The following is a 25,122-nucleotide window of genomic DNA, read 5'->3' on the forward strand; positions in this document are numbered from 1 at the left end:
GAGGACCGGGGGCTTCCTTCGGGGTTGGGGTAGGAGGATTGGAACCCTTTGGGGTTGGGTTAGAGGACCTCACAACACTGTTCAAATGAAACTTGTGTATTATAACGACCACACTCAAAACCTCTTCCAAAATCTCTTCAAAAATCTTCTTTTAAAATGTCTCTAACCGTTTCGCCGAAATAGTTCCATAACCTGTCTAAAACGGTTTCGCCCAAATTATCCCTAAACGTAAATTCAGCGTGTTCCTTTGTTATTGGCATCTCTGTGCTAACGCATTTCAAATTAATATGAAACCTTCTCGCGCGCTAAAACAATTCATCGCTAAGATCTTTCTTGCCTAATTGTGTCCTTGTCCGTTGGTCATTAATATCCTTTAGAATTCGACCTAAAGAGCTGTTCCCAAGGCAAAGACATTACTGAGATGGATCTATTCCTGGAGAAATGTTTCTATGCGGAAATTCTTAAAGTCTGACAAATGATGTCATTGATTGATTGATCTGTCAAGAAAGGGGAATTAATTTGTTGTTTCTAATATGAATTATTGATTCACGATAGGTAAATTGAGGTCGAAAGCGCAGGTGTTCCAAGGTCGATGTTGTTGTAAGTGCACGCTCTCAGCGAATGTCAAGGTCGTTGTTGTTGTTGTTGACACACTTTGATTACGCAATCAAGTTCTCGGAAATTCACTTCCCCTTCGAGTCCTAGATCAATAACATTGTTCCCGTTAGAATTCAATGCGCATGTGCAACCTTCGCCCCGGAGCTATTACACATAGAAACAGCAAATAAATCGACCTTGGAAAAAGAGGTCATTGACCCCATTAACCACGTGTTCTCTCTAATGACTCTATGCCCTTATTTGGCGAATTGTTATGTAACGGGGAAAACCATATGTAACAAGCCCTCTGATTGGTTGAGAAGGGGGATGTAACCGACTCGCTGATTGGCTGAGAAGGAAACACGGGATCTAGCTGTTTCCGGGAACTCGTAACATCTGGCTCGAATAACAATAACAAATGCTATTTCCGGATCATAACATCCGCCTCGAACAGGAAGGAAGTGTCATTAACTTTGCTTCGAACGACAACAACATTTGGCTCGAATAGGAAGGAAGTGTCATTAACTGTTTCCGGGAAAGTCATAACATTTGGCTTGAACAACAACATCAAATACTATTTCTGGATCATAACATTCACGAAGGATTACGCAATCAATTTCTCGGAAATTCACTTCCCCCTCGAGTCCTAGATCAATAACATTGTTCCCGTTAGAATTCAATGCGCATGTGCAACCTTCGTCCCCGAGTTATTACATATAGAAACATCAAATAAATCGACCTTGGAAAAAGAGGTCATTGACCCCATTACGTAATCATTCTCCCTAGGGAGGCTATGCCCATATTTGGTGTACTCGTGGGAGTTTTTAAAAAAAGTGTCCGGATCGGGATTCGAAGGGGTATTGTACTCGTGGGAGTAGCACCCCCTCCTCTACTGACTTCAACATCAATCCTTTCATAAAAGCCCAATTAGGAATGTCTAGCAATGAAAAATGAAGGGATTTTTATTATAAACTTCAGTAATTATTTTCCTTTTCAGATTTCTCTTTTATCGATTTATCCTGAACAAGTTGATTTTGGATTATTTTACTTTTTCTTTTTTTGTTAAACATCACCTTTAGCAGAACAGGAAAAACGAGCAAATAAAATTTCATCTTAACCACTTTATCGGAAGCATGGCTGGTGCTTTTCTGAAAGCATTTTGAAATTCAACAAATATAATCAGATGGTAATTCCAAATATTATATTCGGTAATTGGATTAAAAATTGAGTAAGGGTCTAAATCATCAAGCTCAAAATTTCGTGTTTTAGGACTCTTACTTCCCCCGGGAAAGATCTCTCAAATAACACAGGACTCTATCCCTCTACCAACCTCTGTCTTCTCTCTCTAGCTACACTGTGCCTAGTCTAGTTATAAAGAAATAAGTAAAAAATAGAAAGAAAAACCTTACTTCTTTTCAAATCAGATTCACAAAACGAACTCACTAAAAATCAACTAAAAATTAAACAAAACTCTTCGAGATTTTCCTCAGTGCACGGAAGTTCGTGCAGCTCTGATCATGGGAAATAAATGGTCCCTTCAAATTGAAGTGCAAAATTTACCCTTGGGTTTGGCACGTTAAATTTATACCTGCCTGAGTCATCGGTCGCCTGCATTTTTTCAGAAGCCAGATATTTAACGGATTCTTTCCAGACGTTCCGTAATCAGTTAACCAAGCTATAATATTAACAGGGTGAAAAGATACTTAATAATAGCTAGTCCAGGGGTTTAAATATTGAAATTCACAGAAATGTAATTAAGTGTACAAATAATGAAGTTTATCTGATAAACAGGGCTAAGGGCCAACGTAGACTTAATTTTTTTCCCCCTTGAAAAGCACAGGGAATTCAGAAAGCTTCAGAGGAGCTTTGGTATTCGTTATACGATCCACCAACGCTAGAAAAAGTTTTGGATATCGAGGTTGATCCTACCGTTACCTAGCTACAGACCACTGATCACAATAAAAAAATTGATAAAAACAAATACAAAATTAAAGACGTAGAATTACAATCAAAAGAAAACTTCTTCTTTAATCGTGTAAATTAAATGTTAAAACGAGCAGAAGTTGCTAGTTGAAATATTTACTCATCGCAATTTTTACAATGTTATTTAATCACTGAGATTTGCAGACTTTTCAATTTTCATAGTTTTTAGTTTGGTTTTTGTATTTTAAAAATGTGAACCCTTTCATTAAAGATGAGCAGAGAAAACATCCAACTTTCTTTTAATTTGAGTGTCCAAAAAGGTGCTAGAAAATGTGAACGTCAGTAGTACTAGTATTTTTCAGTATTTGTATTTTTAGGTACCCAAAGTTTTCTTCTGATGAATTAAGAGTGGAAATAAAAAAGAGCACAAGAAAAAGTTTGAAAGCTATGTTGAAAATCAGATTTTTGTCACTTCTCCGAGAACCTCAGGTAATTTTTTTAAGTGCCAAGGATATTAAAAATTAAATCTGATTTCTTATAAATCGGTTAAGTGGAACAACCATATACACTTTGAAAAATTAGAAAAAATTAGGAACTCAATTTCTAATGCAAAATATGTTCAATGCAGGTATACAATCTCAACACTTAGCGAACACCAAGTTTAAAAACATTGTAAGAAATCAGCAGAAAATGAGCAAAAAAAAGTATTTCATCGTGGAGCTCTAGAAACTGCAATTTTATTGATTGCTGTAGAAAAAGACATACACTGCCATAGATCAAAGCTATGGATTAATATGTGTATAGTTCATATTATTCTAAGTTAAAAACTTCAAATTATTACTTAATTGAATTAGCTGCAAAACATCTTTATAGAAGGACCAATCAGGCTAGCCTATTCTGTTATATGTATCCCTTTAGATGACTATTGACTTATCAATAGAATTATTATTTTCTTCTGATATAAAAATATCACTTTTATTACTTAATTTTTACGTATTCCCACTAGCCTGTATTTGTTCAATATAAATGAACATGGTGGTTATGAGCCTATTGAATGTTGCGTTGCTCGACGGTCAGCTGCAGATAAATTGGGTGGTACAATGGTTTGGTTGGGTTTGTTTTTAAAACAGAAAATTTTCCACATGCTACTGTCCACAATTCAAATGTGGTAAGAAAGGGTAGAAGTTATGAAAAAAAAAATGTTAATACCTGTATAACAACCAACAGCAACATCATAGGAAATTGTGGTTTTCAAGTATGTATATACCAAAAATAGAGCCAGGGAGTCGAAAAAATTTTCATTTTGATGTTTTTGGCTATTTTAGTTTTCTTTACTAGATCGCAAGGGGTTGCAATAAAGAATACTCATAGTATGAGCGTAAAGCTAAGGAACACCTTAATTTTACCAAATTTTACCGAGGTTTAGCAAAAATGTGATGCCAGAAAAGTTTATTTTTCCCAAACTTTGCAATTTTTTTATGTGTGCCATCTTCGGAAGTGAGTAGTGGGATGTCTAGTCTTTTCTCTTGTACGCACCCATGGACATAATGCAAGACATTATTTTAATGCAAAGAAAATACGATCAAAAACGGAGGTTTTTAAGGCCAAACTAAAATACTGAAAAATAAAGCGAATATTTCGGGAGGACAACTACATCGGTTCTTCAGCGTGAACAAAAAAGGAAAATGCCATTTTCAAGGAAAATACCAAAATATTTCCAGGGAAAAAGCAAAAAAATGTGAAAAAACAAAGAAAACCAAAACAAAACCCATTTTTTGACCGTTTTTTTTATATTATGGCAAGCCAATGTGGTTTAAGAAATTATCTACATTATTTTACTTGAAACTCAATTGGATCTAATCGCACACTGTTCCTCCTTCCTGCATAAATTTAACTTTTGCACTATTTGGAGCCAAAGTAAAACACATATTTCAAGAAAGGTACGTTTTTAAGATTAATGTAAGCGATAACTTAAAGTTTAAATAGGAAAACCTGGAAAGCTTGCTTTTTTTATTATTCTTTTGTTAAAAAATGAGGTATGGAAATAGGTTTCCTTTTTATATGGTCTTATTAAAATTCGTTTATGAATTATTAGACGATTTTAAGAAACCTCCAGGAACTTTATAAGATATATTTACGAAGACCATTTTCTTGAAATATGCTTATTATTTGAGTAAAAACTTCAGCTATTCAGGGTGAACTTGATAAATATGACTTGAAAAGAAAAAAATGTTAAATAGCCCATATAGTCTATTCTGAGCCCTTTCTTTATGGAAAAAATCAATCAAATTTTTCTATTTAAGCCAAAAAACATAAATATATAAAGCTAATTGCTGGTTATTTTAACAACCAATTAAACTGAAATAAATTTTCAGGTTTTTATCTGCTGCAAAAAACTGATGTTTTGTACAAGATTTTAGTGTGTTTCTTGTTATTGTTGCTGTTTGTACTATTGGCCAAGTTTAACTCACACTGATATAAACATTAATATGCTATTTTTATTTAACTTTGCTCTACTTTCAGGCAGTATATTTCATGCTAATTGCCCCAATATTATTCACAGCTTTGGGCATGTTTCTTGGAACTCTGGACATCACACAAGAACAACAAAGAGGGCGGACTTTTAATTCAAGTAAGCCGAAATTTTTGTTAGATAGACAGATTAAGTGGTTCTGAATTACATTTCCTAATTTTATCAAACAAATTTTGTCCTGCTCAAAACAAAAGGATATATCTGAGACTTAAACACATTTTTTTACTGGGTAGTAAATATTCATAAAGACGTAAATTGTCCTCGTTTCCTTTCTTCGCGATTTTTTGTTTATTCATAAAGACCGCCTTTAACCAGTGAAAAAATCTAAAAAGACCCATTAACGTTGGAGGAGGTTTGGGACCTGTTCAACCTCCGCGGATTTCGTCATATTTCATTAGTTGTGCTAAGATTTCGAATAGAAAAATAAGGAGTCCCTATGGAGTCTAAGACGAACTATCACTTATCATAAAAAGCTGTTACCTTAAGTTTATAGGTTGCAAATTGCGTCGTCTCCAAGGAACGATGTTTTGGGATTACCTAGTCGGTGAAGCAGTGGCCACCTAGAAATTATAATCAGGAAAACAAAAGAAAAGTATCTGGCAATATCTGGCAAAATGGACGACTTGGTACCCTGAGCAGGGTCTTAAATATATGGTTGGAGATAGAACAAAGGCTGCTGTTGACAGTTCAAAGTCATTGCTGGAAGTAATTCGAAGGTCCTTTGGTGCCCGGCAGGATAGTTCATCATCAGGCTCCCTCCAGAAATAAGTTAATAAGAGACTGGTCAACTAGTTATGGTTGATATAAAAATGTTTCAGTAACTCTAGCTTGAAGCCAGTCGAAAATAGTTATGTATAGTATTTAATTAATGTAATAGTATAAATAATTTAGTAGAATCATAAAATTATGTGAAGTGGATAATTGAATAAATTATTTTAAGTACTCAAAATTTTTGCATTTAAATCTTAAAAATATCTTTCTTCATCAAAAGAATATAAAAATTATTTCCACATTTCAAGCTGAAAACCAATTAAATTTAGTTGCAATTATTTCGTAGCCCAGTTAAAAAATTAAAGCCCGGGTATTCAGACATCTTAGTTTCTGCAGATTTCCGTCTTTTAAATCTGAAACTAGCTTTTTTCGCTAAAAGCATAGAAATTTTAGTTTTGCTTTTGTGTAGGATTGTTAAAATATAAGATACAGCTACTGCTCTTGGTGCTAACCAGCTCAGTGTGGCACCAAGCTGCCTGAGGCCAACACAGCTCTGCACGCTTCTCTCATCCTTGTCTATTCAAAGCGATGGGGATTAACGTTAAAATTTGAATCCCCACGTGTTCCACATTTTTTCCTTTTTGGTTGACTTCTCATCCTTGGTAGGGATATAGGTAGGAATTTCAAAGGTAACAAATTTACCCCCCCCCAGGAAGTAACAATTTCAGTACCCACCATTGTTCCGGCTTCAAAAGTAAACTTCAGCCCCAAAACTGAGTGATGGATACTTTTTAGAAAAAGTATGACAAGAAATGTTTTGTCTCATAGATATCGCTTTGCTGTTTTATATTTTATATTCTAAGTTATTTTATTCCTATTTCAATAGACTTTTCGGTTTATTGAAGGACTTATCGTGGACTTATTAAATGGACTTGTTAAGTTTAGACAAGAAAAAAATATACATCTAAATTAAAGTATTTGTCTGTGTTTGCAAGTGCTGAAAATTTTGGATAGACTAAACAGCTCAGCTATTCAAGCTAATGACGTGATATTTTACGTAAATATTCTTGTAAGCAGGAGAATTTTAGTAGAGCAGACGAATATAAAAAATTGTTACTGAACAAAAACGGTTATCATATGGTGGCAAGCACAAGATTATTCCCCTAGCAGCAGAGTGACGTGAGGGAGGTGAGTGGAGGAAAGCGACAAAAAGTACACACCAGCTTTCGGGTTAATCAAGTGTAAATGTATAAAGGACAAACATACGAATTTTACTTGGTTTTGTAAATTTTTTTTTGTTCTATAAAAATTTTCGTTTGTAAGTATTAGTTTACTTTATCGTATCATTTAATTAGTCGTGAATTCCATACTATAGGGAAAGAATGTCAATCAAATAATAACACTGAAATAATACAAAAAGAAACACATTCTTACTTTAATCCAAAGTGCCTCTATTTTGGGAAATTAATTATGACATTGTTTTTTCAACCTTGAACATAGCTACTTGAGTTTTGGTCTCATAGTCTAGAAACTTTTTTATTTTATCATATCTCTAGAACAAAAGGGGATTGCATTTCTAACTTGGTACCTACGTATAATTTTTTCTTCTTTTTGGAGGGAGGTATATTCGAAAAACGGAAATACATGGGAAATGTAATTAGCATTAGTATAAACTGTCGAAATATAGAGATTTTGGGTAGGGGGAGGAGGTCGGGCCCAAAGGACTTCCATGTCTTATTTTATACATCCATGTCTGCAATGTTAAATAATCTAATCTTACATTTAAGGTACATACGCAAACAATACACTTTTATACAATATCGAAGGAGCCTCAGAAAGTCAAATTCAATTTTGGAATGAATTTCAGCAGTATATCGATCTAGATACAAGAGAGTTCTCAGGGAGTTTTGAAGAGTTACTTCAAGTAAGTAGGCAAATCTTTTGGACCAAAGAAAATGCCAAGAACTAAAAATGCAAATTTTTGTTAGCCTATACAAAATCGTATCCCACTTCAGCTAACTATACTCTCATGTTACCATTAAATTTATACCCCCTAATTTTGCTGATTTTGATGGATTGATAGGACACTTCTTATAGACGCATTTTGGTTATTGAATACAGGTACTTGATTTTGATTTAGGTAAATAACAGTACCGAACATACGATAATAATAAATTAGCTAGAGGCTTTAAACAACTTCTTTTCACGTTGGAAGGTAAAAATAAAACAAATTTAAATAGGCCTCCAAGTCTTGCTCCATATCTGTATTTTTTTTTTTTTTTTTTTTTTTGCTTTTGCTTTACTCTTCTAACTCATCTCTTTTATAGAAACTTGCCTAAAGCCAAAAATTTAAAAATTTCAACCAATAGTTTCATTACTTGTTTTTATTTAATGTAACAATCATCTGCTGGGAAAAACTATAGAATTATAGAACCCTCGTCAAAACTCTTTACGCTAAAGTTCAATTTTTCTTTTTCCAATTCTTTAAGAATGACCCTGAATCACAAAGACCGTTTAATTAGAATAAATAGCTCTTTTAAAATTACTAAAAATACTTCAGAGCAAAGAGCGAGGTATTGACGAGGGGGCGAAACACCTCATATACATAATAATTTCTGTTCGTTTTAAGTTTTAATGCATCTCCTTACTTTCAGTCGAAAAAACTTTCATAAAAAGCTTTTTTATTTAATTTCTAGTTGTTTTTTTTTATATAATGCTGGGAAATCCAGGTAACTTTTGATCCGGTGACTTTGGGAAAAAATTAGCGTGGGAGGGGGCATTTTTGCCCTCCAATTTTTTGGTCACTTAAAAAGGTCACTAGAAATTTCAATTTCCGTTCAAATGATCCCTCTCGTGACATTCTAAGACCACTGGATCGATACGATCACCCCTTAAAAAAAAAAAATAAATAAACACGCATCCGTGATCTTTCTTCTGACAAAAAATACAAAATTCCACATTTTTGAAGATATGAGCTTGAAACTTCTATAGTGGGGTTGTCTGATACGCTGAATTTGATGGTCTTAATTTCATTAAGATTCTGTGATTTTTAGGGGGGTGTTCCCCCCTTTTTTCGAAAATGAGGCAAATGTTTTCAGATTCGTAACTTCTGATGGGTAGAACTAAACTTGATATTCCTTATATATATTTAAAATCAGCATAAAGATACAACTATTTTGATGTATCTATTGGTATCAAAATTTTGTTTTTTAGAGTTTCAGTTACTATTGAGCCGGGTCGCTCCTTACTTACAGTTCGTTACCACAAACTCTTTGACAAGCTGCCCAAATTGACCATTTATTGATCCGTCAGCGTTGATGCTCCTCAGTCATTGATTCTCGAGCTTGCAGAGGAGCGTGCACGGGATCTAAATATGGAAATGATCATACGCTTGTAGGTGCAAAGATACTTCTGAAGTTGAGTGTGAAGAAGAGGCAACCCTCAAAAAGGAAGTTAGATGTGGAGAAACTGAAAATTCAATCAGTGAAAGAAGACTTCTGCCTAGAGTTACAGAACCAGTTTCTAAGCCTGACAGAATGTTATGAAGATCCCACCACTTATGGAAACAATTCCGGGATGCGACTGAAAAGATGGCCGCCGAAGTTATCGGCTATGCTCCTTCAAAGCTGAGAAAAAATTATGTCTTAGAGAAAACTGTAAAACTAATTGAGGCTAGAAGACAGGCATCAAACGCATCAACCGCAGTACAAAATCCATTACGTAAACAGATTAAAACCAGCTTACTCCAGGACCACCAGAAATTTTGGAATGAGGTTGCCCTAGATATGGAAAAGCAGTCAGAAAAATGACACAAGAGGGTTTTATAGAACATTCAAAGAAAAAAAACAGAAAAAGTCACCTATCGCCAGTCCCTTAAAAGACATTCAAGGTAACATGATTCCTGACATGCATGGTAAACTTGATCACTGGAGGAATCACTTTAAACACAAAACTGTTATTTATCCTCATGAAAAGGCAGCGTGGTCTTCAAAAATACCTACTTTTGTAATTACTGAAATATAATATTGAATAAAATGCAGATTTGGCAAAAACTACAGCTCATATGCAAGATGATGTGACACGAAGTCCTTTTCCAGTGTACGATACATACAATCAATACTGTTTTATCCTAGTCAAAAGTTATATCATATTTTCTATGGGCAAGGTGCAATGAATTTTTCAGGAAGGAGTATTTTCCCCTTGTTGTCCTTGCTGTTCGTTATGTCTACCATTTAAGCTCCTGTTTGTGGAAAAAACTATCAAGGTCTTTGAAATAAAATAATTTTTATTTTCGATTAGCATTAATTAAAACGAAAAAGGAAAAAAGACAAGCGTTTTAGCAATCCCTTGGTACAAGAAACACAATATGGTTACAACTCCACATTTTGGCTCTTTACCAATTGAGCCGATTAGGTTCTATAAATCTTTAATAAATATGCATTAAGATATGATTATACATTATGAAAATAGATAAAAAAAATATGAAGCAAGAGATATCTCTTCATCACTTGTAACACAGTCTTAGAATTTTAAACTTTTTTTTAAACCGTCCATAGGTTTCACTAAAATTTAATAGCATTTTTTCAAATAAACCGCATGGTTTACTGAAGGAAAAGACAATCAAAAATAGCATTGTGATATGTCCTGTTTGGCTGTAAAATGCAAAGATAAGGAAATAGCTGAAAATTTGAGAAGACACTGCCAAGACTGCACTGTATCACATATATGTCTTATCGAAAAAATACATTGTTCAAAATACTGAAGGACAATACAACCAAAAAAAGCATTGTGATATATCCTGTTTGGCTGTAAAACTTAAAGATAAGGAAATAGCTGAAAATTTGAGAAGACACTGCCAAGACTGCACTGTATCACATATATGTCTTATCGAAAACATACATCGTTCTATTCAAGACAAGTCCGATAATTGCCTTAAAATTCTCCTTGCATTCCATGACTTGCCAAAACATGAACACAGCCTTGACATCTGATTCGTTTCTAGAGAGCCATTCGAACTTCAATCCTCCCTTTCCCGAGAAGAGTCCCATAGGCACTTTAATATGGTAACTGTTGATCAAAGATCAACTTTGATCAAAATTGTGATATATCCTGTTTGGCTATAAAACGCAAAGATAAGGAAATAGCTGAAAATTTGAGAAGATACTGCCAAGACTGCACTGTATCACATATATGTCTTATCGAAAAAATACATCGTTCTATTCAAGACAAGTCCGATAATTGCCTTAAAATTCTCCTTGCATTCCATGACTTGCCAAAACATGAACACAGCCTTGACATCTGATTCGTTTCTAGAGAGCCATTCGAACTTCAATCCTCCCTTTCCCGAGAAGAGTCCCATAGGCACTTTAATGTGGTAACTGTTGATCAAAGATAAACGGTCATCTTAGAAGAAATAATGAATATGTATATGACAAAAGCAGTCACAGGGACAAGCGTCAGAAATTATGGATATTACTCATTGTTTACAGGAAGAATTTATGGTAGATTTTAATTTATTCAGATAAGTTTTATTGCAGAAGTTACTGTATATAACACAGAATAAAAGTTTCGGCTTTTTCCTAGCGAGAACTTAGAAACAAGAACGCGACACAGAGAATCAGGTCACAGAGTCAATCAAGTGTGATTCCATGCCTCAGAAACACAACTTTTGAAAAGATGCATGTGTTATATTATCATGGCAGCGTAATAGCACTGCCTAAGCAAAGAGCAAAGTGGGAACAATGTATTTTTTTTTTACCAAGGCATTTCGTATAGAAGAAGTTGTTGTAGAAACTTAGGAAGGAGCTCACTCGATTGGAAATTTGAATCTTTCGAGTTCTTTTTAAGAGTCGAAAGTCATTGGAGTACAACCAGACCCCCTCTCACACCCCTTTCCTCCAAAATACACCCGATCAAAATTTTGAGGTAGCCATTTTGTTCAGCATAGTTGAAAGTTCAAATAATTATCTCTGACGATGTCAAACCCCCATGGCATTCAGTGCAAGGGTTGTAAGCTACATATTTCACCGATTGTTTACATATGGTATACTTAGTCAGAAAGGAGGGTATATTTGACCTTTGGTGTATAACAAGACCATATTCAGGTAAAGCATTCAGAGAGTGTTAAGTTAATTCAAAACACGTTATTTGTATCAAGGTGTTCAAAAAGGCGTATTTCAGGAATTACTGAGGGTATTAAGTGCGAACTTTAAGGGAATGATGAGGAGGATGATCAATTGACCAAAAAGGCAGTATATAAACGCTATTACTCCTACTGCTTCTACCACTACTGCTACAACTACTACTACTACTAAAAATAATACTACTACTACTATTATTACTACTGTTGCGACCATAACTACTGTTTCTATAGCGACTACTGCTAAGGCTGAGGATATTGAGATGAAAATTCAAGTAAATGTTGAGAGGAAATTTGAACTAAATCAACACATACTGTGGGCATACATATTGTCAAAAGGGCGTATCAGTTACTACTACTACTAATACAACACCACTACTAAGAGTACTACTACTACATTTTTTACTACTTATTTGATACTAGTGCTACTAAGGCTAGGGATATGAAGGGGAAAATTAAAGAGAATATTGAGGGGAAGGTTGAACTAAATCAAAACACTTCCTCATTTTCTGTAGGGCTTTGACCATTATTTCAAAAATATGGAAACCAGCTTTCGATATAACTCACTTTTAATATATTTTGGAGAGAGTGCTTCCAAATACGTTCAATTTTTCGCCAAGTTCCTTAGAAAGACGGGGATCCTATAAGTAATTCTGCAGAGGATCTTAGAATCTCTGTAAGATCTACCCAAGATAAGGAGATCCTATAGGTCCCATGTTTCTATAGGTAAGGTATGTGACTGCTGGAAGGATTGCAAGGGTCTAAGTAAACCTTTATTTTTACAGTAGTTTATTTATTTATTTCCCTGAAATCGAGGAGCATAAAATATAAGTAAACAAAGTTACAAAAACACTCCAACTATAGGTGGTATCTGTAATTTACACAGGAGGGGGGGATCTCAATTTTTGGGCAATTCTTATTCAAATTATGAAAAGCCTGCGTACGTGTCTGGGGATTCTGTTATACGCTAATTATTATAATAGTGTTATTATTATTATTATAATAGTATTAGAGTGTAATAGTATAATTATTATATAATAATACACAATAGTATTATAATTCTATTTTTTATAGGAGCTACCAGCAATGGCATTTTTGAATTTTTCAAGTTTTGAGTTTGCTACTTTACTGGAGATAACTTCTGGAATAATGATGAATGTAAACCCAGTTTATTCACACTTGCCCGGCGCTATGACAAATGTCTTCAATAATGTGGCGCGAAGGTATTTATTAACTAATTTACTGAAAATTGGTTTATTTAGGTTGAAAATGGACTAATCGATAATAATTGAAAGTTTTTAATTAAATATGTTCTGAGGTGTACACACCCAAAAATAGTTTAAGGTGCACAGTTCAAAAGTTAATATGCACACAGTTCAAAATAAGGTGCTATAAAGGCAATATAGGCCACTACTGAAACAGTACAGTTAAAAAAAATACAGTATGCACATTTTCACGTTAGAATTACTTTTATAAGCCAACGATAGCATTCTATCATCTTTTATCATCTCTTAGTCAGCGCATTTCGCTTCTACAAGAATTTTACTTGTTCTTATGCACTATGATAAACAATTAAATTGCTTGAAGTCACAATTTTATTGCTATATTTTCCTTTTCTAGTTTCTTTTTCCATAGTCCAGTATTCATGGTTTCTTTTTGTTTGTTTTTAAATTTTACGTTTAGAATTGCTTCCTCGGCCTTATTCAGATTGGTTTTCTTTCATTTTTATTTTTCCAATTGTTATTTACTATATGTTCTGAATCAAATATATTGTTAGGTGAACATAATCAAGCAGTTCATGTCGTGGTAACAAACTGTGAGTAAGGAGGGGCTCGGCCCAATAGTAACTGGAACTCTGAAAAAATGTTTGATAACAATAACTAACATTGAAAGAATTGGTTTTTTGTGCTGATCCCAAATATACATAATTCATTAAGTTTACTGTTACCCCATCAAAAGCTACGAGCCTGGGAAAATTTGCCTGATTTTTGAAAAAGGAGGGAAACACCTCCGAAAAGTGAAGCGATCTTAATTAAAATCAGAGAATCATATCCAACATATCAGAAACCCCTGTGTAGAGGTTTCAAGCTCCTATCATAGGCAGCGCGATAGCGTTGCCTAAGTAAAGAACGATGTTCGCACAATGTATTAATATTTTTTTTTTCTCCATACACAGGCACTTCGTATCGAAGGAGTTGTCGTAGAAACTTCGAAAAGGGCTCATTCGATGGGAAATTCGAGTGGCTTGTGCTCTTTTTAATAGTCAAAAGTGATTTGGGGGCACCACGCCCCTCCCCCCACACCAATCATTTCCCCACATAAATACAATCAAAATTTTGATCTATTCATTTTTTTCATTGTAGTTAATTTCCAGATATAAAATACGTTTTTGAGGAGGACACTCCCCCACAACCCTCAGGGCAAGGGTTTTAAGTTATGCCCTGAGGCCATATAAGAACGATATTTGCAGAATGTATCATTTATTAATTTTTTTCCATTAGAGCAGGGCACTTCGTATCGAAGAAGTTGTCGTAGAAACTTCGAAAAGGGCTCATTCAATTGGAAATTGGAGTGGCTTGTGCCCTTTTTAATAGTTGAAAGTGATTGTCAGGCAACTAACACCTCTTCCACGCCCACCATTCCTCGAAACACATCCAATCAAAATTTTGAGATAACCATTTTGTTCAGCGTAGTTGATTTCCAGATAAAAATTATGCTTTTGAGGAGAACACTCCCCCACAGCCTTCAGGGCAAGAATGGTAAGTTATGCCCTGGGGGCATATAAGGTTTGTATAGAAGGCGTTGTTGTAGAAACTTCAAAAAAGGCTCATTCGATTGGAAACTAAAAGGGCTAGTGCCCTTTTTAATAGTTGAAAGTGATTGGAGAAGTGATTGGAGAAGGCGTTTTTATAGAAGGCGTTGTTGTAGAAACTTCAAAAAAGGCTCATTCGATTGGAAACTAAAAGGGATAGTGCCCTTTTTAATATGTTGAAAGTGATTGGAGGACAATTAGCCCCCCCCCCCCACGCCCATCATTCCCCCAGACACAACCAATCAAAATTTTGAGATAGCCATTTTCCTCAGCGAAGTTGATTTCCAGATAGAAAGTATGTTTTTGAGGAGGGCACTCCCCCAACACCCTTGGGGCAAGGGTTTTAAGTTTTGCCCTGAGGGCATATAAGAACAATATTGGTACTGTAAATTATTTATTATTTTTTTCCTTTAGTGTAACACACTCTATTCTAAAGTAGTTGCTATAGGGAGTTTAAGATTAATCTGGCTAATCCGAAATTGTAACGGTTTGTTTCCTGTCCACCGTTCGAAAAGTAAACGTGATGCCACTAACGCCCTTTACACACTCACCGTTTCTCGAAACGCATCCAATCAAAATTTAGAGATAGCCATTTTGTTCAGCGTAGTTTATATCCAGATAGAAATTATGTTTTTGAGGAGGACACTCCCCCACAGCCTTCAGGGCAGGGTTTGTAAGTTACGCCCTGGGGGCCATATAAGGATTTTATAGAAGGCGTTGTCGTGAAAACTTCGAACGGAACCTTTTTTCCTTTAGAGCAGGGCACTTAGTATCGAAGAAGTTATCGTAGAAACTTCGAAAAGGGCTCATTCAACTGGAAATTGGAGTGGCTTGTGCCATTTTTAATAGTCGAAAGTGATTGTAAGGCAACTAACACCCCTTCCACGCCCACCATTTCTCGAAACACATCCGATCAAAATTTTGAGGTAGCCATTTTGTTCAGTGTAGTTGATATCCAGATAGAAATTATGTTTTTGAGGAGGATACTCCCCCACAGCCTTCAGGGCAGGGTTTGTAAGTTATGCCCTGGGGGCATATAAGGATTTTATAGAAGGCGTTGTCGTGGAAACATCGAAAAAGGCTCATTCTGTTGGAAATTCAAAAGTCTAGTGCCCTTTTTAATAGTGATTTTATAATAGTGATTGTAGGGCAACTAGCCCCCCCACGCCCATCATTCCCCCAAACACATCCAATCAAAATTTTGAGATAGCCATTCTGTTCAACGTAGTTCATTTCCAGTTAGAATATATATTTTTGAGGAGGACACTCCCCCACAACCATCTGGGCAAGGATTTTAAGTTATGCTATGGCGGCATGTAAGAACGATACTGGCAAAATGTATCATTTGTTATTTTTTTCCTTTAGAGCAGGGCACTTCGTATCGAAGAACTTGTCCTAGAAACTTCGAAAAGGGCTTATTCAATTGGAAATTAGAGTGGCTTGTGCCTTTTTTAATAGTCGAAAGTGATCGGAAGGCAACTAATACCTCTTCCTTGCCCACCATTTCCCGAAAAACATCCAATCAAAATTTTAAGATAGCCATATTGTTCAGCGTAGTTGATTTTCAAATTGAAATTATGTTTTTGAGGAGGACACTCTTCCATAGTCTTCAGGGCAAGGGTTGTAAGTTATGCCCTGGGGGCATATAAGGTTTTTATAGAAGGTGTTGTCGTAGAAACTTCAAAAAAGGTTTATTCGATTGGAAATTCAAAGTGCCCTTTTTTATAGTCGAAAGTGATTGGAGGGAAACAAACCCCCCCCCCCCCTCTCACGCCCACCTTTCCCCAAAAAACATCTAAACAATATTTTGAGATAGCCATTTCATTCAACGTAGTTTTAAGCTCTGTAAATTAGGACTTTGAGGATGACAAACCACTCACAGCCCTCAGGACAAGGGTTGTAAGTTATTCCCTGGGGGCATAACTTACAGTTTATATCCAGATAGAAATTATGTTTTTGAGGAGGACACTCCCCCACAGCCTTCAGGGCAGGGTTTGTAAGTTATGCCCTGGGGGCATATAAGGATTTTATAGAAGGCGTTGTCGTGGAAACTTCGAACGGAAACTTTTATCCTTTAGAGCAGAGGCACTTCGTATCGAAGAAGTTGTCGTAAAAACTTCGAAAAGGACTATTTCAATTGTAAATTGGAGTGGCTTGTGCCCTTTTTAATAGTAGAAAGTGATTGTAAGACAACTAACACCCCTTCCACGTCCACCATTTCTCGAAACACATCCAATCAAAAATTTTGAGATAGCCATTTTGTTCAGTGTAGTTGATATCCAGATAGAAATTATGTTTTTGAGGAGGACACTCCCCCACAGCCTTCAGGGCAGGGTTTGTAAGTTATGCCCTGGGGGCATATAAGGATTTTATAGAAGGCATTGTCGTGGAAACTTCGAAAAAGGCTCATTCGATTGGAAATTCAAAAGGCTAGTGCCCTTTTTAATATTTGAAAGTGATTGTAGGGCAACTAGCCCCCCCCCCCGATGCCCATCAGTCCGCCAAACAGATCCAAACAAAATTTTTAATTAGTTTTTTTGTTCAATGTTGTTCGTTACCAGACAGAAACTATGTATTTGAGAAGGAGACTCCCCCCAACCCTCAGGGTAAGGTTTGTAAGTTAGGCCCTGACAGCATTTAAGCACAATGTTGGCAAAATGTATTATTTATTATTTTTTTCCTTTAGAGCAGGGCACTTCGTATCGAAGAAGTTGTCGTAGAAACTTCGAAAAGGGCTCATTCAATTGGAAATTGGAGTGGCTTGGGCCCTTTTTAATAGTCGAAAGTGATTGGAAGGCAACTAACACCCCTTCCTTGCCCACCCTTTCCCTAAAAACATCCAATCAAAATTGAAATTATGTTTTTGAGGAGGACACTCTTCCATAGCCTTCTGGGCAAGGGTTGTAAGTTATGCCCTGGGAGCATATAAGGTTTTTATAGAAGGCGTTGTCGTAGAAACTTCAAAAAAGGCTCATTCGGTTGGAAATTCAAAGTGCCCCTTTTAATAGTCGAAAGTGATCGGAGGACAACTAACCCCCCTCTCACGCCCACCTTTTCCCCAAAAACATTCAATAAAAATTTTGAGATAGCCATTTTATTTAACGTAGTTTTAAGTTCTGTAAAATAGGTTTTTGAGGATGGCAACCCCCTCACAGCCCTCAGGGCAAGGGTTGTAAGTTATGCCCTGGAGGTATATAAGGTCTTTATAGAACGCGTTGTCATAGAAACTTCAAAAAGGGCTCATTTGATTACTAGACTACATTCAGGTAAAAATGCCCCGTAGCGTAGCTTTATCCTTTTGTGCATAAGAAGATAAAAATACATTTTTCAATACCCATTTTTTGATCTGCTATCTCAAGATTGACAACCACTTACACATTTGGCAAATTGAATCATAAAAAAGAATGAAAAGAAACATCAAGTGATATTTTCACCTTCATCTAAGCTGAATTACCTTGTAAACTGCAAATTTACCAAATATTGTCTTGTGTTAGAGTACATTGATACCCTAAAGCATAATTTCTGATTTAACTGGAGTTATTAGGTTAGGTCTGATTAGGTTAGGTCTGATTAGGTTAGGTTATGTATTTAATATATGCGTGTGTGTGTTAAACTCAAATATACCTTCACTAACCAGTGCTTGTGAACCTAAATCAATTGGTGAAATAGAAGATACAGATGAAATACAGACAGATAGATTTTGAGGATCAGATGACCAAATAGAATTATAGTTTTCCATGAGGATTTTGATATGAGTTGGTGAAGTATTTTGAGCTTCTAGAAAAAAAATAATGAACGCACAGATAATAATAAAACTATAAGTATTCTCATTAATCTACCCAGGAAAAAATAAAATTCATAGTAAAAAAATATTAAAAATGAAATAAAACAAGAGGCCAAAACAAACTCCATGATAAATTTATTATTATAACACAAAGCTCTAAAATAAGGATTTCATTCACATACTCCATGTCCAAAAAATTGCTAACTAGTCTTTATAAAAAGAAATACCTGGAAATAATAGACTTAATCTCACTCAGGACCATTTTCTAGAAATAAAGTGGAAAGAGAATAAGTGCTTTACAGACTTAGTGTAACTCCATAAATGAAAAAAGTCGCATGAAATTTTTTTATCTGGCAATAGTTCAGTTTTAAAATTTAAATTTGTTTGAAGTGTTTTGCAATGATTTAGAATAAAAATCCAGCCTCCAGATGGAAATTTTTAAATAGTGCTTGAAAGTATTATAAAATATTTCTTGTTTTGTAACAAAATAAAAAAAGTCTTCAAAAATGGTGATGTCTGATTAGAACTGATTCTGAGCCATTGTAGGATGAATCATACCTGTACCACTGCTATCCCCATCCTCAGGAGCCAACTCGGACGCTAAAGTGGAGTTTATGGATGAAAGAACCACAGGTAAATTTTGATGTCCAGGTGACAGAGAACAACCTGAAGTTTGCATGAATGTTGTTCTATCAATTGATGAAGTATATTCAACTCCTATAACAAAACGAACATACTGATAGAAAAAACTCATTCTAATTAATTTATCCCACGCATAAAAAAAAAAAATGGTTGGACAAAAAAAAAACAAATATTAATAATAATAACAAAATAGATCCAAAGGAAATATTATAGGTAATTTAAAAATAAATTTTGCTAATGTCTTCATTATGTATCCAACAAATTTCAACATTAAATAACTCAAAATGTACCTTTCTTATAAAAGGAAATGACTAAAGACCTGAAGTTTGTTTGATCAAGGCTTAAATTTCCAGTAACATGTACATGAAATATAATATGTTTTAAAGAATAAAATCTAATCAGCAATTTGCTTATCAGCACCCACAAGACCAAATTGTTGGGGCTAAAAAATCTTTGCTTTAGTTTTGTTGTTTTTTTTCTTCTTGTTTGAGCTTTCACCCATGGAAATAGATAAGAAGGAACAAAAAACAAGAAAAAAGAATATGAAAAAAAAGTCCTGTGCATCCCTGTTTTAAAAAAGAAATATCTTCAAATCTGAAAGAATAACATCCATTAATTCAGGCAGATCCCGTGATTTTTTGAATAAAATATCTGGATTGGTTTTATTGAGGGTGGCAACTGGGGTTACAGAGGAAGGGCCAGAAATCAGGTCCCAAACGCTTTGGACTAAAATATCCTTTGTAAGTTTTTTTAGTGGGAGTGGGGGTTGGGTTTATCTGATCTTTGAACTATTTTAAAAACCCTTGCATAAAAACCTTACATGCCTAGGGGAACTAGTTGCAACCCTTCCCCTGGGCTCTGGGGGTTACGTTAATTTCAAATTTTTGTTATCTAATCATTGGACTATCTAAACAAAATGGCTATCTCAAATCTTTATTGGATATATTTGGGAAAAAGAGGGCATGTATATGTGGGAGGGGGAGGATAAATGCCCTCTAATCACTTTTGACTCTTAAAAAGGAACTAGAGCTTTCAATTTCCAATCAAATGAACCCTCTCTGAAATTTATCCAACCACCCCTTACATAAAAACCTTATATGCCCCTGGGGCATAATTTACAACACGTGCCCCTAGACTCTGGGGGTTTGTGTTGACCCCAGAGTTTTTTATTTCATCATTGAACTATTTTGAACAAGATGGCTATGTCTAAATTTTGACTGGATGCATTTGGGGAAAAATGGCCTTGGGGGGGCTAGATGCTGGCACTAGGAAGTCTGATTTCCAATAACATGAGCTCCCTTTGAAGATAAGACAATCATCCCTTTCATAAAAATAATATATTCCCTCGTGGAAGAGCGACACCCTGGGCCCGGAGGGGGGGGGTGCATTGACCCTGGAATTTTTGTTATCAAATCTTTAAACTATTTTTAAAAAATAGCCATCTCAAAATTTATCAGATAAATTTTGAGAACGGTGGTGGAGGAGGAGGAGGGAGGGGGGGCTACTACCCCTCCAATTATTCTTTAATTTTAAAACGGGCAGCAGAACTTCAAATTTCCAACCAAATGGGCCCCCTCTGAAGTTTAATTAGTTCCATATGAAGTGCCTCTGGGAAAAAAAAATAAACAATAAAACATTGTAACCTTATGGCTTTTTACTATAGGCAATGCTATACTGTTACCTCTGATTCATCTCTGTGTGTGGTTAAGTCCAAACTTTAATAAAATATAATTTGAAATGCCGGCATATGCCTAGATTTGGGGTACCTGAGAAGAAAAAATGTGGATAAAGAGCCGTTTACTTCATAATATGCAGAATAGTTATAGGTAACACATTTTAACTGCATTTCTGTTATACTTTACCCCAACTATCCTGCTAGTGTGCCAATACATAGGCCAAATTCTATATTTCTCATGAACTGCCCTTGTTTCTACAGATGTGCCCAAAAATAGAATTAACACCTGGCAAAAAAAACACAAAATGCAAATATATATGGAAAATATATAATTTGGGCTAAAGGCGACATTTTTACACAGGAAGGGGGAGTCAGAGGGAGAGGAATTAAATATGAAATGTACTAACTAAAATAATTTTGTATATTATGAAATAAGAGTTTTTCCTTTTCAACAGCCCTAATTTCAGACTTAAAACAAAATTGGTTTTAAAAAGTACATAATAATGGACATAAAACTACAAAATATAACATTTTGTATATTACAAAGCAAGAATTTCAATGTTTTGGTGATTTCTTAGGGCTTATACATATTCCTTGGGCTATGGGCTATGTGGGACAATCAAGAAGAGGGTGGTGGTGGTTATTCTTTAAAAATGAATTACTTATCATGTTTGAAGTAAGCATAAAAAAAAGGAAAAGTGTTCAATGGTGTACATGTAATTGAACCCCCATGTAACTGAACCCAAATAAACTGAACCCCTGTAACTGAACCACCGCGCAATTCAACCCCTGTGTAACTCAACCCCCATGCAACTGAACCCTTGTGTAACTGAACCACCAGGCAAATGAACCCCAATTAACTAAACCCTATTTAACTAAATCCCCATGTAACTAAACCCCTGTGTAGCTGAACCCCTGTGCAACTGAACCCCGTACAACTGAACCCCCGTGCAACTGACCCACCTTGCAACTGAACCACCATGCAACTGAATCACCGTGTAATAGAAGCAGTGTGCAAATGAAACACTGTGCAACTGAACCATTGTTCAACTAAAGTACTGAACCACATAATTTAATTAACCCATTTCATAACAAAAACTATACACCTACACGTTTATACAAAAAAAAGAAAATAAACAACAGAAATCCGTACCTTGGTAAAAATTTTAATTTATTCTTACAGTGATATATACCATTTACCCCCCCCCCGCCCACAAAAAACATCCCTTTAGGAAAATACCCTGCGGAAAATAAAACCTAAAGGAAATTACCCCCCCCCCTCTTAGAAAATACCTACCCATGGAAAATCTCCCCACCCCCCCAAAAAAAAAAATAATACCAAAAACAAAATACAATCACTTTTGGCTAATAAAAAATACTAGAAGTACCTTGTGATTACCAAAGAATTTCTTCCTCCACCCTCCTGTTTTCTCTCCCTTAGAGCTAATACTGTACTAATTCGATGACTTATTGAGAGCTAAGAGGTTTGGCACCGAAATGCGCCCTTTGAGATATCTCCCTCTCTTTCGAGGTACAAAACCATCAGATGGCCTACGTGCGTAAGTTTCAGTTAATGTTTAAGTTTTTTTCAATTGGTCAAGTACTTCAAGATAGTAGTTTTCCATGGGAAACCCACCACAATTTTTTGTGTGGGGGTTTTCTGTTATACAATTCTTGAGAAGAAAGTCGTTGCTTGGTGGGGGGGGGGGGCAAGATGGAAAAATAAAGTCCTTTTTTTCACCTCCCATGGAGAATCTCAAATAAACTAAAAATGACTTTACTCAGTTATCGTTTCGCATGTGAACAGAGGACATGGATTGATATGTAAGCCAGATTAAAGGAGGAATAAATTACAGTGTATTGCAGTTACTATTAGTTTCGAAATAAGTGAAATAATAAATTGTTATTGACAGACTATTTTACCATTTGGATGTGCTTTCTCACTCATATAAGGTCCTATACTATTTTAATATGTTTTTAATATGGTTTCATAATCTGATTATAATTCAATTTTGCTAATTAGCGAGCAGAAGAGGGGAGTTTTTTGTCGCAAGGGCCATTTTACCTGCCGGGAGTGTTACTCCCTTAAACTGCGGGGATCTGGTAGCAGGAAACTACGCTTCCTTCGCTTATTGGTATCTGGTTCTTATGATAGGTACAGTGACAAATGTATAATGGAGTTGTTTTTTCGCCAGTTTCAAATTTTTGCAATTAAACAATGATAATGGATTGATTAAAATTAAAATAGTGCAATTTTAAAATAAGTTTTTTTAGGCTTTCTGAGCGTAATTGAAGCTAAAAAAAACTGTTCTACAATGCAGCTGTACCTGGGAATGAGCTTCCAAGAAGACAGGGGCCAAAGGCTTTGGTAAGCCATCTGAAGGATATAAGTATATTTGAGAAATGTGATAATGAAGTCATAGACCAACCGATGTTAGCAATTTGTTCTCCAAATGATGTACTTATCATTCCAGCTTTAGGTGATTTCAATTTGAACGCGGAATTGAATAGAATGGAACACTTCCTAAAGACTGTTTCAAGTAAGTTTAATTTATGTGATAATCACTCTCCCATACTGCCTGCCCACCCAACGCTGTCAACTGACTCTCACACCACTGTTGTTGTCTCTAAAGTGCCACAAACACTAAATGACCCGATAAAACGCAAAGAAGTACTCGATAAAGTGAGCTGTCATGATGCAGTTACCAAGCTGAGTTTGCGAGGTGACAAATGGCTAATCAATGTTAAAAAATCTGCTGCTGAAGAATTCAAAGACTCTATTTCAGTGATTTTAGCAGAATCTCCATCCAAGGTGATCACTAAACGGTTTTTCGGGATAGTCAGAGGAATATCGAAGGAATTAGACCTCTCATTCTTTGAAGGATATCCAGGTGTGGTGGAAGCCATGTAGCTCGGTGACACAGGCATAGTTAAACTTGAGTTTTGATACTCAATGTCAAAAGCCAAGGCTATGCAAAATGGTATTAAACTTGGATACGAATATTTATCTGTGAAAGAATATCTGTCGGCACCTCGGTACTGTCTAAAATGCCATTCGCCAGACCATAAAGTAGCTGATTTTGCAAATTTGGCTGCGAAGTGTGCACGCTGTGCAGGCCCTCATATTTCCACCAAAGATTATCCCTCCCAGATTGATGCAAGATGTGCCAATTGTGGTGAAAATTATGCCTCCTTTAGTGTAAGATGCAAAGTGCTCAGAGACATCATTGCCAAGAACAAATAATTGTGTCTGTTTCGATTTTTTTGCTTAATATACATGGTAATTATTTAAGGGACCATATGATTGATGAGGTGCTTGACCAGTTTGACATAACATTCCTTTAAGAACAATTCCAGACTTCTGCTAGTACTAACATGTTAAAACGAGATTGTGATCATTCCGTATTTGCAAGTAATGTTCAGGTCACTTTTGGTAGACCTTCTGAAGGCTTTGCGTTCATTGTTAAGAATAACCTGAGTTTTCTCTCTCCAGTCTGTTATCACTATGTCAAATAGATCTTTGCTGTTTCGTTCGGTAGTACTGTGCTAAATTTGAATCTCCTATGTAACAAAAAAACTGTTCCTGCTTTAAATCTGTATATGAAAGCTTCGGCTAATTTTAACGTTATTCTTGCATCTGTTTATCAACTGGTTATGATTTCATTGTGCTTGGTGACTTCAACACAGATATTAAATGTCAGTCATTTTAATCCATTTTAGTCATTGAGACTTTTTCTGCTCATAAAACTGTTGAGAAAAGTGTTGATTATTCATACATTCACCAATCTGGAAGTATTTCTAATATCGATAACGTAGTTTGCTTACCAAATATTAATGTATTGACTTCTCTTGCTCATGAAGACTATTTTGATATTGACCACCTCCTAATTTTGTTCGCTGCTTCAGTAGTTACTTGCTATTCAACTAGACCATTTATACCAAGCTCTAAGTGACTTTACAAGAATAACCGGAGTAGAGCTAACTCAGCACTTTATTTTACTATATTGTCTGCGTTATTAGGTTCAATAAAGGTTCTTTACCATTTGTTTATAGTTCTAAATGTTTCTCAAATAATAAGCAGTCTATAAACAAATATTGTGATAAAATAGTTTAGTTCTTAAAACCGGCAGAGGTAATTACTGTTTGACTGGAAAAGATTAAAGTTAAAACTAGAACACCAGGAGGAGTTTAGAGCCCAGAACTAAAAGATGTAAACAATAAGACTAAATTTTTGGCCATAAATTTGGGTGTTTTGCAGTTGGCCAAATCGAGGACTTGCCTTTGATCTGTAGCATAATACCAAGTA

General features: G+C 35.5%; 1 protein-coding gene across 1 annotated transcript in view; it reads left to right on the forward strand.

Annotated features, from left to right (window-relative positions):
• LOC148946241 (cholesterol transporter ABCA5-like) overlaps nucleotides 1–9,309 on the forward strand; it is a 133,365-nt gene extending 124,056 nt beyond the window's left edge. The window contains exons 23-25 of the mRNA XM_089097644.1: nucleotides 5,044–5,152; nucleotides 7,552–7,678; nucleotides 9,162–9,309. Of these exons, the coding sequence (XP_088953770.1) occupies nucleotides 5,044–5,152; nucleotides 7,552–7,678; nucleotides 9,162–9,309 (384 nt within the window). The remainder of the gene's footprint in view (nucleotides 1–5,043; nucleotides 5,153–7,551; nucleotides 7,679–9,161) is intronic.
• Nucleotides 9,310–25,122: the final 15,813 nt, after the last annotated feature.

This window comes from Artemia sp. Qi Xiang Cuo, chromosome 12, assembly GCF_049724085.1.
Source record: "Artemia sp. Qi Xiang Cuo chromosome 12, ASM4972408v1, whole genome shotgun sequence".
Classification (NCBI taxonomy): domain Eukaryota; kingdom Metazoa; phylum Arthropoda; class Branchiopoda; order Anostraca; family Artemiidae; genus Artemia; species Artemia sp. Qi Xiang Cuo.